At 48.5% G+C, this 18,370-nt stretch overlaps 1 protein-coding gene across 1 annotated transcript in view; it reads left to right on the top strand.

Moving 5' to 3' along the window:
• The first annotated feature begins 2,324 nt into the window (after window positions 1-2,324).
• LOC106810876 (pumilio homolog 2-like) overlaps window positions 2,325-18,370 on the top strand; it is a 27,401-nt gene continuing 11,355 nt past the window's right edge. Inside the window, exons 1-9 of the mRNA XM_014814344.1 lie at window positions 2,325-2,350; window positions 2,655-2,922; window positions 3,596-3,762; window positions 4,330-4,627; window positions 5,195-5,327; window positions 9,582-9,665; window positions 12,338-12,476; window positions 12,519-12,712; window positions 12,944-13,102. Of these exons, the coding sequence (XP_014669830.1) occupies window positions 2,325-2,350; window positions 2,655-2,922; window positions 3,596-3,762; window positions 4,330-4,627; window positions 5,195-5,327; window positions 9,582-9,665; window positions 12,338-12,476; window positions 12,519-12,712; window positions 12,944-13,102 (1,468 nt within the window). The remainder of the gene's footprint in view (window positions 2,351-2,654; window positions 2,923-3,595; window positions 3,763-4,329; window positions 4,628-5,194; window positions 5,328-9,581; window positions 9,666-12,337; window positions 12,477-12,518; window positions 12,713-12,943; window positions 13,103-18,370) is intronic.

The following is an 18,370-nucleotide window of genomic DNA, read 5'->3' on the forward strand; positions in this document are numbered from 1 at the left end:
GTGAATTAATTAATTTTTCATTTAATTAATTAATTAATTAATAAAAAATTTCACATTGAGAGAATTCAGCTGCCTTGGCGGAGGTCTGTGCTCTTCGAGTGCTCTAGTTTTCTCATACAATCGTGAAAGGCGCTGAGTACCCATGTGACCAACGCAAGTAATTTTCGACGTCGTGCTTTCCGTAAGGTAGAATTACATCGTGTCCTTTCGCCTAAGCGAAATTGACGGCTTCCGTCACTAACTGCTGCGCTAGGTATCGTAAATTACGATTTGTTACCGCCTTCAAAGTGCGTAGGTTCGTAGCAAGAGTACATAATAGAGAAGAGTATGGCACGGTTTTAACAGCGTTTTGCATAGTTTTCAACTTGTAAATATTCTATCAATATGTGAATAAATATATTCAAACTTTACCTTGTTTTCGTCTATGATTCTCCCTTAATCATATGACACCCATAAATTTACCTGAAAATCGTATGTGTTCTTCAAAAAAGTTATTTGAATACGACACGGTTTCGGGCAACAAGTTTGTCAGCAAGACGTGGACATGGATGCATGTTTTAGACCAAACTTTGATATGGGATTAGTGTTCTATTGTCTATGACGGTGCGCTGGGGGCCGTAAGGGAATCGGCTGCTAGCTAGCTGGCCGTGAGCACATTTATTTTTAGCACGCTGGAAACGCTGCACGCTGAATACAATTCGATGCTTAATATCCCTTACGGCCCCCAAAGTTCCGTCATAGACAATAGAACACTAATCCCGACGGAAAGTTTAGTCTAAAACATGCATCCATGCGTGAAAACTGTGCGAAACCGTGTCGTATTCAAATAACTTCTTTTTCAAATAACGATTTTCAGGTAAATTTATGGTGTCATATGATTAAGGGAGAATCATAGATGAAAACAAGGTAAAGTTTGAATATATTTATTCACATAATGATAGAATATTTACAAGTTGAAAACTATGCTAAACGCTGTTAAAACCGTGTCATACTCTTCTCTATGTATTATGTACTTTTGTTCGTAGTTTAAAGTTCGCATCATAGCAGCAGGATTGCTTCTATTGGTAAGGTAAGCTAGGAAGTAGGGACAGTGATTTTCCGTTTCAAAAAAGTTGCCTTCTCCGTTTGGGAAAATCCTGAATTCCGTTTCAAAGTAAAGAAAATATGGAAATTCCGTTTTGCCATAGATATTGTACACACCAAAAATGCAAAATCACGTTTACATATATATATATATATTTGCATGAAAAAATATACATCGCATGATGCGCGCGTACACCGAATTCGTTTGAAGCCGCGAAGGGTGGGGGTAAAGTTAGGTCAGACATCTCTCGCGTCTCTCCCGTTCAGCTGTTAATGCGGGCCATTCAAGAATGCAGAAGATGTATTTTGCCGGCGAGAAAACTGGCGAGAATGTTTCGACTCTGTCGACGTGTCTGATCGATAAGAGTGGCTGGTTTGGACGGTGTGTGCAGCGTGGGTGTTCCGGTTAACGTATTAGCCAGCGAGCCGTGCAGCCGTGATTTGCACGGTCAGTTTTGAAACTGCACGACCAAAAAAATTGTTACAATTTTAAATTTTTAAATTTTTAACATTTTCTGGGGGTGGGGCCCCGTACCTCCCAAAGAGGAGGGGTCCTCCCCTCTCATACTCCTCCCCCTCCCCCCGTGAACGCCTACGGCGGTCTTGGCTGAGACACCAAAAAATTGCGCTCCCACAATACTCATTCCTGGCTAATACAGGTTCCGGTGCGTACGTACGGCGTGCCGTAACTAAAAACGGGTAGGACGACAAAAACGCGAAACTTGAAAAACCGGCAAGACCGCTAAGATTGGCCAATTTCAGTGGCATGCGTTGGGCCAGTTTAGAATTTGCTAAGAGTACAGTATTGGTATCCACGTTACGTCTTTGGACTTGGGATTAATCAAAAGTTCGTCGTGTGTGTGTATGTTAATAATTATTTAATGCAATTTTTTTGGAACACTCATGTTCAATTCATTTAATAAAGGGCATGCGGCCCTTCTATATACTTTATTTTAAATAATATTAATGAGATAATATAATGTCGTTAAACATTCTTACCTTTAATGCGTTTTTTTCTGAAATCAATAAACCAGGGTTAATTTTTATCGTGGAAATTTATGGTTAATTTGTAGCGAGGGTTGTCTCACCCTGTCCACTCATATTTCAGATGAGCAAACTGCACGATTTTTGAGCGATGTCACTGGATACGGCTGGCAGTTTCATTAAGCTTCAGCAGTAGGGGGGGGGGGGTTATGTTATTTTTTACGGTATCGCGTATGTGTGTTTGTGTGCTCGTAATAATGTTAATGACCGTCGCGCAAATCAGGTACTGGCAACTGCAAAGCCAGGTAACGCCATTAGCAGTGGATGTTTCCACCTGTGCGCAGGTGTGCAAGGTTATTACTGTGCGTACTACAGTGAAAATCTGTGCTGGGCGTACCTTATAAATGGTACTTCTGGAATTTTCCGTGTGCAAGTGGCAGTCGGTCGTACAGTGACACCACCTCTGTAGAAGGGACGCCTGTACATAAACGCCTGTCTAGGGTTTTCCTCTGAGGAATTATCTGGGACAGATATTACCATTTTAATTAAAATTATACATTATGTATTTTACTTGTCGCTCTCTGTAGATTCATCCAGCAGAAGTTAGAGCGGGCGTCGCCGGCCGAGAAGCAGATGGTGTTCAGCGAGATCCTGTCGTCCGCGTACAGCCTCATGACGGACGTGTTCGGCAACTACGTCATACAGAAGTTCTTCGAGTTCGGCACGCCGGAGCAGAAGCACACGCTCGCTCAGCGCGTGCGCGGTCACGTGCTGCCGCTCGCGCTGCAGATGTACGGATGCCGCGTGATACAGAAGGCGCTCGAGTCGATCCCGCCAGAGAACGCCGCGCTGAAGGTGAGAGGGGAGGGTGGGGTGTGTGCGTGCGTGCGTGCGTGCGAGTGCGTGCGTTTGTGCGTGTGTGGTGAGTGTGTGCGTGTGTGAGTGAGTGCGTGCGTGCGTGGTGTGTGTGTGTGTGTGTGCGTGCGTGCGTGAGTGCGTGCATGCGGTGTGTGTGTGCATACATGCGTGCGTACGTGCGTGTGTGGTGAGTGTGTGTGTGTGTGCGTGCGTGCGTGCGTGCGTGCGTGCGTGCGTGCGTGCGTGCGTGCGTGCGTGCGTGCGTGCGTGCGTGAGAGCGTGCGTGAGAGCGTGCATGAGTGCGTGCGTGCGTGTGTAGTGAGCGTGCGTGTGTGCATACGTGCGTGCGTGTGTGGGTGCGTGATTTCTTTTTGAATATTTTACTTATTTTAATGAATTATTTATTTGTTTATTGTAGTGTAGTAATACTATTTTATTAAATATATTCAATATATATACATGTACATAATAGAACTTAACCTCGATCGACTGGCGAGGTTAAGCTAACTCGAGTTACCTTAACTTGAGTTAAGGCCCCGTGTAGACGTTTAACTCGAGTTAAGGTTCGTCGTGTAGACGTAGCTTATATTGTTATATAGAGATACATTGTTACGTATTATATTGTTATATAGAGATACATTATTATATAGAGATATATTGTTATATAGAGATACATTGTTACATATTGTTGCAGGAGAATTCTCCGCTAGCCGTGGCAGACCAGGTAAAGACTGAGAGTAAAGATGGCGCCGGTGCAGACATGCAGAGCATCGAACAAGTGCAGGCCAACGGCATCGTCGAGAACGGGGTGCTGGAGGGCGCCACTGACAAGTACGGGTGAGTATAGGGGGGCGGGGCGGGGCATTGGTGGCACGGGACGGCGCGGAAATTCTAGAAACTTCCGGGGGTATGATGTCCGCCCCTTTTTTGGGGCTGGAAAATTAGTGGACTGTATGTAGGCTACAGTTCCTGGAAACACTGGAAAAACTGGATGTGGCCTTGGAAAGTCCTGAAAAATAGGATATGGTCCTGAAAGGTCATGACAAATGGTCTGTGGCAGGGTAAAAAATACACAGGAGCGATGAGCGATACGCTCTTCAAACCTCCGAAATCGCTCCCGTGAGGCTCAAAATAGCTCCCGTAAAATTTTTGGCGAGAGCTATTTCCCCCACAGACTTGAAAAAGAGCTCCCGTGGAAAAAAAGAAATTTTTCCCCTGGTCTGTGGTGTGGTGTTGAGGATGCTCTCAGTGTACCTGAGCTCAGCTAACTTATCATATGGGCATGCATATTGCAGGCGGGGAGGACTGGATATCAGGGTGTACGTGAGTTTAGCTAATGTATGTGCGTGAGTACCTGAGTGTACGTGAGTTTAGCTAACGTATGTGCGTGCGCTCGTGTTACAGGCGGGGAGGCCTGGGCAGCCGCGAGTCGTCCCCGCCGATGTCCGACCAGGAGAAGGCCAGCCAGCACCACCACACGCAGCAGTACCCGGCGAGCAAGTCGGACGAGATGGCGGCGGCTGCTGCTGCTGCTGCTCGCGGCAACATGCAGGGCTTCCCGCACCACATGGACCAGCACGCGGCGGCGGCGGCGGCGGCCGCGTTCGAGCAGATGCAGCTCGATCCGATGGCGTTCGGGGGCGGCTATGACAGCATGGCTTCGCAGATGGACAGTCCCAACATGCTCGACTACCAGCAGCAGGTGCGTGCGTGTGTGCGCGTGAGTGCGTGAGTGCGTGTGCGTGCGTGCGTGCGTGCGTGCGTGTGTGCGTGTGTGTGCGTCTGTGTGTATGTGTGCGTGCGTGCGTGCGTGTGCGTGTTTGTGCGTGTTTGATGTATATAGGAGTGGGAGCGGGGGGCGTTCGCCATATATATACGTTCCTTATAGATAGTGCTATTGTTTACAAACTTGACCATGATGGTTAAAGTGATTACGTCACCGTAAATAGTAAAAGTAAAATTCTTATGTCTACTTTTTCACAAAATGTAAGCGATTCTGTGTACTTTTTATGGTTAAATTGCTGCATTATACTTCCTATTTTGCTATTCCGTTTGATGTGAACAAACACTCGTGACTCATACATAGCTCATAGCACGCATTTAATGTCATGATCAATGTATCAAATCGAGTTTTTGGATTTTTAACTAATTGCAACAAACATACACCATAGAAAATTCATGAGGTAGATAATTTTACGAGTGGTTGGTGTTCACCTTGCCTTCAACGTGTTTGTTGATGATGTTACTAACACTGCTTTCTTCCATGCAGCTGCTGCAGGCACAGAGGCAACAGCAGCAGCAGCAGCCTCAGCCGCAGCAACAACAGCAGCAGCAACAACAGCAGATGCTACTGGCACAGCAGCAGCAGTACGCGCTTGCAGCACAGCAACAGATTGCAGCCGGTAAGATCCCGGAGTTCACGTTTTTTTAGAATGCAGCCGAGAAGGGCTAATCGCAGCATGTTCAAGAATAATCCTTGTATAAGAATCGGAGCGAGATCGCCATATCACAATAGCGAGCCGGCGTGTGCCTTCTTATATGTGTAGGTGCAGCCAGGCTTTACCTTTTCACGGGCCTGATCGACCCAAGCTTTGTAAACGGCCCCGCCTCCGGTGTCCACGGGGCTTTTTTTCCGGCCCCCGTGAAATTTTGAGGGTGATGACACATCATACAATACATAATTCATCAGTTTAAAAAAATCGGCCCCGTCAGGTAAATTTTTAGCTCACCTTTTAGCTCAAGCTTAGCTAGTGCCAAGGGTCGTCGTACGTCCATCAACATTTCGCTTCGGTCAACGATAACTCAGGAACCGTTTGGCCCACATGTTTGAAATTGGGTATAGTTGTTGCTGCTATACTCCCATATTAAACGTCCTATTTTAGTCGACGTACTTTCGAGCCACGGCAATTTTTTTGGCAAAAATGGTAATTGCCATTAGTCAGTTCAGGTTCAACGGATTTTGCTCATTTTTGGTATGTGAATGAATAAGGGCTAGGGGTTTTGATATTATGCAAATTAGGTAGGGTTTGGCAATTATATAGCATATTATATAGACACAAACAGTCTGTGGTGACACACTCGTCTGGTTCGTTTTACAAGATTTCATTGACAATATCTTTAATGCAAAATTGGCATTTCCTCTCCACCCTGCCAATAAAATGTCTATATAAGAGTCAAGATTTACAAAACATGTTGGAACGCAGCATAACCTATTTATTTCAAACGCCATCGCTACAAAGCGGGTATAGCGCCATCTACGGTCACAAATTGTGATTCATTTTGGTTTATAAATTATTATTGCGATATACAGATGGCAATCGTTTCTATAATGTACGTCGATGGTTGCTCAATTAAAACTGGTTTCTTCTTACTCACTCATTTGTGTCCTTTTTTGTGGTGAGCTACAGTGTCATTGACACTTTCATTTAGGCCCCGGGCCGTGGTTTTCTCAGACGGCGAAGCCTGTACAATGGCGTACGATGCGCACTCGGCGTGTGCGAACGGGTTGCTGTGTCAACGGGAGTCCATTTGTGATCGGCGATTTACTAATGGATACGTAGGTCGCGGGATGGGGGTGGGGGTGGGGGGGTATAGTTGGTTCAGTCGCCACATTTACTGTGTGCACACTGTAACAGATTCGTGTGACGTTTTAGGTGTTGGAAATTTCTCGTTAAAAATGTACAGTTTCCCAGTGAAAGTACATACGCACATATGAATGTGTAGTGGGGCAGGTGAGAGAGAGAGGTGGGGGCAATGTGTGGTGGGGCAGGTGAGAGAGAGAGGTGGGGGCAATGTGTAGTGGGGCAGGGTGGAGAAGGTGAGGTATCAGAGTGGCAGAGGTGGGGCTGAGAGATGGGTCGGGACTGAGAGGTAGAGGTGAGAGGGGTGGGAGGGGTGAAGGGAGCACGGCAAGGTGCTGCCCTTCAGCCAGCAGAAGTTTGCCAGGTGAGAGAGAGAGGTGGGGGATGCGGGGCAGGGGCAGGTGTGAGAGAGAGGTGGGGGATGCGGGGCAGGGGCAGGTGTGGGGAAGGTTTTTGATGTTACACGTCCGTCTACGATCGTAGACAGCGATGGTTGAAGGCGTCATGTGCATGTATAATATAGACGGCTTTATTCGAAAACATATGTTACAGGAACATGATACAGTGGATAACATTGAACATGATACAAATTCCTATTTTTCATGCTACCTGGGGTTGATGGTGAAAGGTGGTGTGGTGTTGCATAGGCAGGGGGAATGGGTGTTGGTTAGAGGAGCGGGGGTGGGAGGGGTGAAGGGAGGGCGGCAAGGTGCTGCTACCCCTCAGCCAGCACAAGTTTGCCAGGTGTGAGAGAGAGGTGGGGTTTTATTTCTCGCTCCCCAGCTACTAAGGGAGTAAAAGAACTTACTTATGCGTGTCGTATTTCTTGCGACGGATGCGTGTTTTGTTTCTTTACACGCTTAAGTTTATAACGTCAAAGCTGTGTGTTGGCGGCGTTTCCGCGTCAGATAGGGTTTATCTCCCCAATGTCTCTCACCGTCCTAATTATTGTATACACGCTGTATATTTCGCGGTGGTTTAATTTTCTTTAATTCGCGAATTTCGCGAACGCGTCCCCGACCGTGAAAATAACAACTCGAATAATTCATACCGAATAATACCGAATAATTCACCGACCGCGAAATTAACCACTCGCGAAATTGTCCGTCGAGTCTGAATTCGCAAAACGCGAAAAATGTGGCGTATACATCATGTCCGTGTTTTGTCGTCGTCATTGCAGTAACGTCGTGGAGAAGTGTGTGTCTCACTCGTCGCGTGCCGAGCGGGCCATGCTGATTGATGAGGTGTGCAACGGTCAGGACGGGTAAGTGTGCGCTCTGCCGCCGCCGCCGCCCCTGCCGCAAACACTCCCTCGCACTCCCTCACAGTCTCGCGCGATCACACGTACATGTAGAAAATGTTCGTTTATTGCCAGGTGTCTTGCTTCAGCGTAGGTTATACAAGTCCATATAATTTATCGACATATGATATAATATATATCACATCATCCATAGATTTTCTTGTGTTCCATCCGTACTGTTTTGTATCCAGTATAATAGTTTAGTACTAATAAAATAGTAATAATAGTAGTTCCAAGTTATAAATCTGTAGCATTGTCCATCAGACGTGGCCAAAGCCAAGTGACGGATGAATGTATGTTTGGTGCAGTTCGGCTGTTTGTGTGTAACCTAATGTTGTTCCTTTTATGTTGAAACCTGTGTTTCCTTGTTACACACAGAGTCCACAGTGCCTTATGCATGATAATGAAGGATCAGTTTGCAAACTACGTGTTGAAATCTAACTCCTCCCTCTCCATCATACAAGGAGAATGCTAATATGTTTCCTTGTTACTTACACACACAGAGCACACAGTGCCTTATACACGATGATGAAGGATCAGTTTGCAAACTACGTGTTGAAATCTAACGCTTCATACATGGAGAATGCTAATAAACACATTTTCCAGTTCATATGTATACCAGCAGTGCGTGCGTGTGCGTGCGCGTGCATGTGTGTGTTTGCTTGTGTAATATTGTGTGCCAGTGCTGATTGTGTGCTTTGTGGTATAGCAGTGGTGAGATGTTCGTAGCAGTCGATATTCCCTGCTATAAATGCTCGTTTATGCTGTTGTACAGTCCCACGCCTAGCAAGGCCATTATTGTTGTTCTGTTTCCGCGTACGCCGCCGCTGACGATTGTTTCGTCGTTCTAGATTTCGTACCCGATTTTTTTTCTCGTCGTGATTTTGTTTGCGGAGGATTGAGTGGCGCGATAACTAACTACTTTGCTTCTCTTCCCAGCGACAGTCGAGTTATCCGTCTTTGTTTACCTGCAGTCGAGTTTGTTTGTTATACGTGACGATTTGTTTCACAGTGAACCGCAGTAGTATAATCATGTAGCAGCCAGGTAAGGTTCTAATAGCCGTGCTGCGATCTAGTGATGTGTCGCCTTCTAGGTTTCACAGCAGCGATCGTTAGATTTGCATTTTTATTCCCTGCTTCACGGCGAAAGCGTCCGTAGGAATATTACAGGTGCCGGAGATTGCCGATCGTCGGGATCGCCGGGCGACGTTGTTTTGTAATCACTGTGGTTTGCAGTGGGCATAACATTTAATACTAGCGTAGTACAAGCGCCGCCAAGCTTACACACAGCACCAACCGAGGCCGCGGAGAGCTCCGTAATGTTTATTTTGACGGCTCGGCTGCTGCGCGCGTGCAGTCTCCATCCAAAACCGAGGTACGGAAGCCGGCCTGTTCACAAGCAGAAAGAGAAAGTTTTTCCTGGTGGGGAGGGAAGGAGGAGGGGGTAACTGAGAGTTGCATGCCGTTTTGCTCCTGGTGGGCCGCGGGGGAGAGGAGAAGGGAAAGTGAGATTTGGGCACGTGAACGTCCCGGCCACGGTTGGTGCTCTGCGTACGTTGCGTCGTCGTCGCCGCGGCAACCGCGCGACGCTTCGTCCGTAAAAATACGTGTACATTAAAAAGAGAGAGAGAGAGAGAGAGAGAGAGAGAGAGAGAGCGCGAGAGCGAGAGAGAGAGAGAGAGAGAACGGCTGCATTGTTGCGCGGCATGACGAGATGTGCGATGCATGCCCCGCGGTTTTATCATGCATGGCTGATGGGTGTCTGCTCTTTATAGGCTTGGCCCCCACTGCAATCGCTGCTTCAAATCCATACATAATGAACGCGCAAGACCCCTACGCTGTCGGAATTGCCGTGACAGGTTAGAGACATGGTTATTGCTGTTATTGCCGACGTGGGGTCTGAAGGCGAAATTTTGTCGAGCCCGAAATTCGCGCGTTCGCGTGAGGCGTTTTCTCGCGAAGCGTTCGTAAAATAACGAAAAATATATTAACGATGCTGTGTGCGAGTGGGATGCTGCTTCGCTCGTCGAAACGTTTGGTAAATTGCGATCTGGTTTTTTTCTCGCGTGTGACACAAAATTTGGACGAAACTTCAGACTTCACATTTTAACAACAGTAAGGTGGCGCTACATGTCTTACGTCATGACCGCTTGAACGATTAAGCAATTAACAAAATGTGATGAACATGGCAACGATGTTCATCATTGCTTTTTTTCTTTCTTTTGGCTGGCCTCTCGCTTCGTTAAGAACTCGTTAACGGTAATGAAGGCCGGCTTTGTCCGGTCTCGCAATTTTTTGTTTAGTTTACCACCGTTTATTCGGAAAAAGCTAAAAAAAAAAACAGAAAAGTTATTGGTTGTCCCCCTCCCTCCCCTTCCTGTAATGTAGCGCTATCCTTGCATTGGTTGATTTTGCGATTTTTTACTAACAACACGATTTTAGCCGTAGCAATGAACTAGCACCTAACTTGTTGTAAGCTTCTCTAATAATGCATATATATATATAGGCTTTGCATATAACTATGGGTAAGTCGGGGGGCGGGTTGAGGTTGGGGCGTGGTTGGGTTGGAACTTGCAACTGTCCATGTGTCTGTTGTGACCAGCTGAAATGCCTGTGGGGCGCTTGTCCATGTCTAATTGCATCTCTGGTTGTTAAAATGCGTGCTGTCGTCATTGCAAATTAATACACTTACCTTTTAACAGCCTAGTCTCAGTTTCTGGGACATTATGCAGCCCACTACTGCTTTTTTTTGCCAAATCCGCTAGCAGCTAAAAGCGAAAGTGAAAAGGCATATCATATGTATCTGTTTATTTTTCTTGACACTTGATAGACAAGGCCACACAGGCATTATCTGTAATCTTTCTCAATTCTATCACATTGTGAATCACGTATATATAATCATAAGCCAAGCATTGTTTAAGCATACACTGGTATATGGGAAAAGCATGTTCTAGTTTTACGTTCTTCTGTCAATGTAGGTTTATTGGTTTACTTCGCTAGTGACTGCAGTGCTTACTAGACACAATAAGAACAACAGTGAGTAACAGAAAGAGACTTGGAGTCTTTTACCGTATCGCTAAGCTTTTGTGATCACATATACCTTGTCATCATTCGCTATTTTGCACTAAACTGTCAGAGCAATGGGAACATTATGCATAGCTGTCTTTTGCGAGCTAACGTTTGACTTTACTACTAAATTTAATATGCGCTATGGACACGTCATCAGAATAAACAGACATGCTGTGTTAATAATCCTTTTCCGAGGAATTTCTGATCTCTGCTCGAGGTTTGCTTGCTTGTCTTTGGCATTCTAGAGCTTCTGGGATGCCACTAGTTTGGGGTAACGTGTCAAAATTTGGAACAGTGACGCTGTGTCGCGAGGTGAGGGGAAATATGAACGTTTTTCCTCAGTTTGGGAATGTGGGACAGACCAGTTTTTTTCTTAACGTGTCAAATAAACAAGATTTGCATTACTGGAACAGAATTTGATTTTTTTTTAAATGCAACACTACGGAAACCAAGGGGATGGTTTTTAACACTTTACTGTTGTATGCTATAATAATGTTTGGCTCTTCATGATGTCATGTATATTAACTCTTCACGTAGCTAGTGCTAGACGCTACAACCCTTTCGGGTAGATTGGTTTTAAGTATAAGCTTAACATAAACTCTGTATCTGTTAGCTAAGTCTAGCATACACAGGGTGCGAAATTAACGGGAGTCCGGAGTCAAATACTCCCTGATTTACTGTCGGACTCCCTGATTGGACATATGCAGGAGTCCGTGTGACTCCCTGAAAATTCTGCCATACTAACTAGTTCGTTCCGGAGCACGGCCTCGCGGAATTACTGTATTTTTTTAGCTAATGTCCAAATAAAATTTGGCAGACGTTTACTGCATGAATCTTAAAAATAAGCACATGCGTTATTCTTAATATCTTTAATTTTGAACCTCAGACTGCGGACTATCATTTTGCGGCGGACTCCCTCTTTTTGAGGGTAGGGAGTCGTTTTGTTCAAAAGTTAATTTCTACCCCTGCATACACATATATTGTTTAGATTTGGTGTTGTATACTCTTTGATACCATTTTATTTGCCACCTCAGTTCCATGTATTTTTCTTAGATATCGGCGATAGAAATCATGCATGATCTTGTAGCCTCCTGAATTTTAATTCTTAGTACTGACAACATTCGTAGTTACATACAGTTTGTTGCCTATTTACCTACAGGGGTAAAAGTAAAGAGCTACTAAGTAGATTTTACACCAGGGTTGACGAGTGTACTAGCGTAATCGTTTCTGTCACTATAAGTGTTTGCAAGTAACTCTATTAAAATCTAGTGATTCTATAGGTGCACTAATTAGCGTTGCCTAATATAATACTATAACCACATTTAACTCCTCAGTCGTTAAGATTTCTCTAGGTATGTTTTCATCCCCGGTGACACCCAAGCCGACCCTTACCATTCCTCCTATGCCGTTCCCAGAGTTGCTTCGTGTCTTGTCACTCACTCCGTTGCCGTTGGTGTTGTAGGTCCGCAAGGCAACGTCCACCCTCAGTACTACGCGATGGGTCCGTGGATCTACCCTGCCGGAATGATTCAGCAACAACAGCAGCAGCAACAGCAGCAGCAGCAGCAGCAACAGCCGCCGCCGCAGGGTGGCATGACTCCGCAGCAGCAGCAGCAGCAGCAGCAGCAACAGCAGCAGCAGCAGCAGCAGCAGCAGCAGCAGCAGCAGCAACAGCAGCAGCAGCTGTTGCGTAACAGCATGAGCATGGGCCGGCCCATGACGCCTCAGCAGCAGCAGGGAGAGACGCAGCAGCAGCCGGGGATGGGACAGCAGATGGGACAGATGAACCAGGGTTCGGGAAACCTGCCCGGCAACATGCAGGCCATTCAGACACACAGTGAGTGACGCCGCGCGCGCGTTTTGTACGTTAGCGCAGGCGAAGAATGCCGGGACTACCGAAGAATGCGATAAATAAATAACAGTGGCAATTTGACTACATTATGTGTCAAATACAGTTGGCGAATGATTTAACTGCTCACAAAATTACGATTGAATAGTAAAATATGTCGAATTGTGGGACAGGGTTTCCGATTTGTAACGCATGCGAAATTTTCCTTCCGCCTTTCAGACGGTCAGTACCAGGTGATTCAGCCGTACTACGATCAGAATCTGCTGATGAACAATGTTGCCGCGGCGGCGGCCGCACGCGGAATGGGCGGCGTAGGGGGCGCCACCATGCGCCTCATGTCGCCGGCTCCCGTCATCGTCAACGCCGCCGCTTCTCAGGGTACGCGCTAGATCGACGTCGCGCGTGTTTGTGTATTTGTGTGTCTGTACGCGTGTGCGCGGTGTGGTGCGGTGGCCGCAGCAGATGTGTGTGTGTGTGTGGTGTGGGAGTGCGTGCCAACCTAGTGGCGATTTTATATTCGTGCGTGAGTGCGTGCGTGCATGCGTGCAGCCGTGCCAACCTTGTGTTCGTGCGAGTGCGTGTGCGTGAGTGCGTGCGTGCATGCCCAGACTTTGTGTGTATTTGTGTGTTTGTGTGTGAGTGCGTGTGTGTGTGACACCCTTGTGCATGTTCGTGCGTTCGTACGCGCGCGTGTCAACGTTCGTCGGCGTGCGTGCGTGGGCCAACGTCGCGGCACGATTCATGTGTTGTGTTGTGATGCTAGTCTTGCATTAGTAATGTAAATTGGTCTATCCGTCTAAGCGAGATAATGTTGTGTGGTGCTGCGTGTGTACTGGCGTGCACAATGTCAAGCAAAACGTAGCTATCAAACCTCCGTGTATGTTTGCGTACGGCCTATGTGCGTGGCAGACATGCCGCGCATGAGTGCGTATGTGCGTGGGTAATTTGTGTGCGTCTATGTTCTACCAATTTTCAGTCCTTTTTCAATAAATATTTGTCCTCCGTGAGATAATTTCGTCCTTGTGTATGTTCGCCAAGTCGTTAAAGGATAGACGATTCTAAACGCGCTTTTTCAGGCGAATGACTCAAATTTTCGAACTTCGCGAGTGCTAAGCTGCAATGTTTAATTGGCTTTCTAAAATGTGCACCCCGGAATAGCTAGCTAGCGTCGTCTATCAATACTTTGGCGGATATTGTCAGTTATGGGTAAAGTTATACCTTTGCAGCCGAGCATGGCTTGCCGAAATTAACTGAGACGTGAAATTCAGTAACGGGTTCTCGTTATCTTTCGTTACGTCTTTGCACGCGTCCACGAACCAATCCTAGTACAGTATGTAGTAAGTGGCTTATAAGTGTAGTAGTGTAGTATGCTTTCACAGCATTTAGTACCCAGATGCTCTGCCGCATCACATGGGTGCAGGGTGGACGAGCCAACGGACAAAACTTGTCGCGGAAGCATCCCCCTCCGTCAATCGCGCTCGCCGTTCACGGCTCGTGGAGGACCCCAGGAGGGGTTTATAACTATACGCCGGGGGGGGGGGGGTTATAACCCCTCCCCCCCTCGCGCGCGAATTCAACGTTTCCGTGGGGACCCCCCCCCGAGGAGGGGTTTATAACTATAGCCGGGTTATAACCTCCTCCGCCCCTCCGCGCGCGATTCACGTTTCCGTGGGGGACCCCACCCCCAGGAGGGGTTTATAACTATACCCGGGGGTTATAAGCTCCCGCTCCCCCCTGCCGCGCGCGATCACAGCTTCCGGTGGGGACCCCATCCCTATTACGCCAGGGGTTATAACCCCCTCCCCCCTCCGCGCGCGATTCAAGCTTCCGCGATTCTTCCCCGCAGCCGGGACTTGTGGAAATTGATTGCTACGCATACTATACGTTAATTATCGTGTCTATTTATAGCGTTATTATACACGTTACGTATCGTTACATTGATATCCGAACAGGCGAGCTCGTCGCGACGACCCCCTCGGCGGGGTCCACAGTAATCCCCTCCCCCCTTGGGGGGGTCCAACGGTAATCCCCTACGCACCTCGGCGGCGTCCACGTAACCACCCCTCGGCGGGGGTCTGCGTATCCCTCCCCCCTCTGCGGGGGTACACGTAACCCCTCCACCTCGCGGTACCACGTAACCCCTCCCCCCTCGCGGGTCCACGTAATCCCTCGTCCCCCTCGGCAGGCGGTCCACCGTAAACCCTCCCCGCAGCGGGGGTCCACGTAGATCCCTCCCCCCTCGGCGGTCCACGAATCCCCTCCCCCTCCTCGGCAGGGGTCCACGTAATCCCCTCCCCCCTCAGCGGGGGTCCGCGTAATCCCCTCCCGCCCTCGGGGGGGTACACGTAAATCCCCTCCCCCTCGGCGGGGGTCCACGTAATCCCCTCCCCCCTCGCAAGGGGTCTACGTAATCCCCTCACCTCCTCGAGCGTGGGGTCCGCATGCGGTTTTGATCCCCTCCCCCTGTGCGCGGGGGTCGGGCCAACGTAATCCCTCTCCCCCCGTCGGCGACGGGGTCGCCAACTGTAAGTCGCCGTCCCCCCTCGGCGGGGGTCCAACTGGTAACCCCCTCCCCCCTCGGCAGTGTCCACGTAATCCCCTCCCCCCTCGGCCGGGGTACCACGTAGCCCCCTCCCCCTGGAGGCGGGGGTGCCACGTAACCCCCGTCCGGCCCCTCGGCGCGGGGGTCCAGTAACCGCCCCCTCCCCCCTCGCGGGGGTCCCACGTAAACCCCTCCGCCCTCGGCGGGGGTCCACGTAACCCCTCCCCCGGCAGGTCCACGTAACCCGCTCCGCTCCCCCTGCTAGCGATTCAGCGCTCCTCCCGCGATTCTGCTACCCCGCGCGGCACAAGCAGCATGAAGCAGTGGCCACGCTGCCGCAACGGAACCGAGGCCGGTGCGTCTTGACGCAGGGCAGGTCAGGCCAGCTCAGAACCCCGCGCATCGCTCTAGCACCAACAGCAACACGCAGATGGGACGCGTCCTCGAGCAGCAGCAAGCAAGGCAGCCCCGCAGCGGACAGAGCAGGGCAGGCCTGTACTCGTCTCTGCCAGGCGCGCGAGATTCACGCCCGTCTCCGTCCAGTCTCGGGTCTCGCAGTCGTCGAGTCCGGCCTGAACGCCGGCCCCAGCAGCAGCAGCAGCAGCCGCAACAGCAGCAGCAGCCAGCACCAGGCGGGAGGTCGGCAATGACCAACCATGGGCTTCGAAACAACAATCTGGTGACGAAGTGTCGTCGACCGCGTTGGAGGCGATCGGAACTGGTACGTGAGCGTGACGAGTGGGCGGCGCCGGCGTAATATGCTTAGTTCAGGCCAATGTTAGTTCGTGTCTATTTTAAGCCCAACGTGTGCGGTTCACACATTTGCGTGTGCCGTGCGCGTGTGCGTTTGTCGGCACATACATATGTGGCAGAGCGTCACATATGTTGTACAAGTATTCTTGTATACCTTCTTATAAACTTATGTGACTTTATCGAGATTATATAATTAACTTATACATCTGACGGGTGGCTCCCCTTCGTAACCATCACACTACACGGACCTTACGGTTTTGTACTTAATTATGTTTGTAAATTGTATATGAAGTTTTGCTGAGCGATGATCATACTTATATATTATGGCTCTCGTGCCTGCTCCGCTGCGTCTGGAGGAGGAGATTCTCGTCCCCGGCGCTCTCCTTTCCTTTCTTTTAACCTATCGTTTGTACGATGTTGTTTAAATTATTCGATGTTTGTAAAGTTTTCTGACCGATGATCATAACTTAGATGCTCTCGCCTGAACTCCCTCTCTCTCTGCTCTCTCCTCTCCACACTAGGTCTAGGCAATGACAGTCTCGACAGCGCAGGGACTCCTCCCCGGCGCTCTCGACTACGTGAAGCCGGGGCGGCGGCGGCGGCGGGCGGGATTGTCGCAGCAGCTGAACTCAGTACGTACAACTCTCGGGGCGGCGGGAGGGACGGGTTGCGCGTCGGCGGCATGGCAAGCGAGCCGGACCGATCGGCATGCTACCACCGAGCAGTCCTCAGCCGCCGCCGATGTCTGGGTCTTCGATCAAGTCTGAATTTCGGTGAGGATTCTGGGCCGGAAGATGGAGGGTTTGTGTTGTGTGTGGGTGCGTGTGCGTGTGTGTTGCATATTTGTGTGTGTGTGGGTGCATGTGTGCGTGCGTGTTGGCGTGTGCGTGTGCGTGTGCGTGGCGGGGTGTGTGTGTGCGTGCGCGTGGGTGCGTGTGCGTGTGCGTATGTGTGATGTTACCTGTGGGTACAATGTTGTGACATATAGTGGCGAAATGTAGGATGTAGTGGGTAGGTTGTCCCAGACTGTGTAAACTAACGACACGAACTAGTGAATAAACGTGGAGATGATGGTTCCTTGTTTGTGTGTGTGTGCGTGCGTATGTAATGTTACCCGTACTACATTGCAGTATATGTTTACAGTACGTATTACAGAGGCTTAAGTAATACGTACACTAGTGAAATTAACTACGGCCCATTTGATATCGGTGTCTGTCGACGTGTGTTCATGATGATTTATGAATGCATGTGGGAATCTCTCTGAAAATTGGCTGAAGAGAACCTCATTGATATGCTCAACTGATAACACACTCACTAGCTCACTAGCTCACTAGCAATCCCAAATGTTCAAGCGTTGTGGTGGCCGTGCATTTAGTTAATCACTTAGTTAAACTAAACGTTTTAATTTAGTTTTGTTGATCTGCACAATTTTAGCAATATGCTGTACATGGTGATTTTATATTGTAACCAAATGTCATCACTAATTAACATGGATCTACATGTGTGTCTAACTACTACGCGTATCGTACTATACAGGGAAAGAATAACTTTTTTTTCACGGGAGGGAGTCTGTGGAAAAAATACATCTCGTACAAAATTTTACGGGAGCTATTTCGTATTTTGATCCTCACACTGGAGCGATTTCGGAGGTTTGAAGAGCGAATCGCTCATCGCTCCCGTGTATTTTTTACCCTGGTACTATACGGCTACCTTGTTGCAGGCACCCTCGGAAATGGAGGTCGTTTCATATCGGCGGCGCCGGGGGCCGAGGCCAAATATCGCAACGGGTCGCTGTCGAACGGACTGTTCGGAGGCTCCAGCAACACCCTCTTCCCTAACCGGATCGGCCGCAGGTAGGGAAAACCTCATCGCTGCTGCGCTGGTTCATTGATGGGTTCGTGCGAGGTGTGGGAACGTAGGTGTACAAGCACCAGGGGAAAAAATATTATTTATTTTTCGGGGGCTACTTTTTAAGCTCACGTGCATGAAAATAGCACTCTAAAATTTGGTTTGCATTGAACTCTATGCAAATTTACGGGGCTCTTTTTGGCATTTCCGGGGCTCTTTTTTGGAATTTCGGGGGCTAAATCGCCCCGAGCCCCCGTGTATTTTTCCACTGACAAGCACCTTGGCTCGCGTACGGTTGTGTGATGACCACGATGTGCGACTCTGTAGAATATAATAATATTATTATATGCTAAAGAGAGTGTCATTGTGTTGTGTTGAGAAGGACACCCTGGTCCCCCAAAAACAGGTGATCGTTCCCCGTGACTACTTAGATGATTTAATATTGTTCTACAACTTAGTAAGCACTTGCATATATGATTATTGTTATTATTATTATTATCATT

The sequence above is a fragment of the Priapulus caudatus genome, unplaced genomic scaffold (assembly GCF_000485595.1).
Source record: "Priapulus caudatus unplaced genomic scaffold, Priapulus_caudatus-5.0.1 Scaffold482, whole genome shotgun sequence".
Classification (NCBI taxonomy): domain Eukaryota; kingdom Metazoa; phylum Priapulida; class Priapulimorpha; order Priapulimorphida; family Priapulidae; genus Priapulus; species Priapulus caudatus.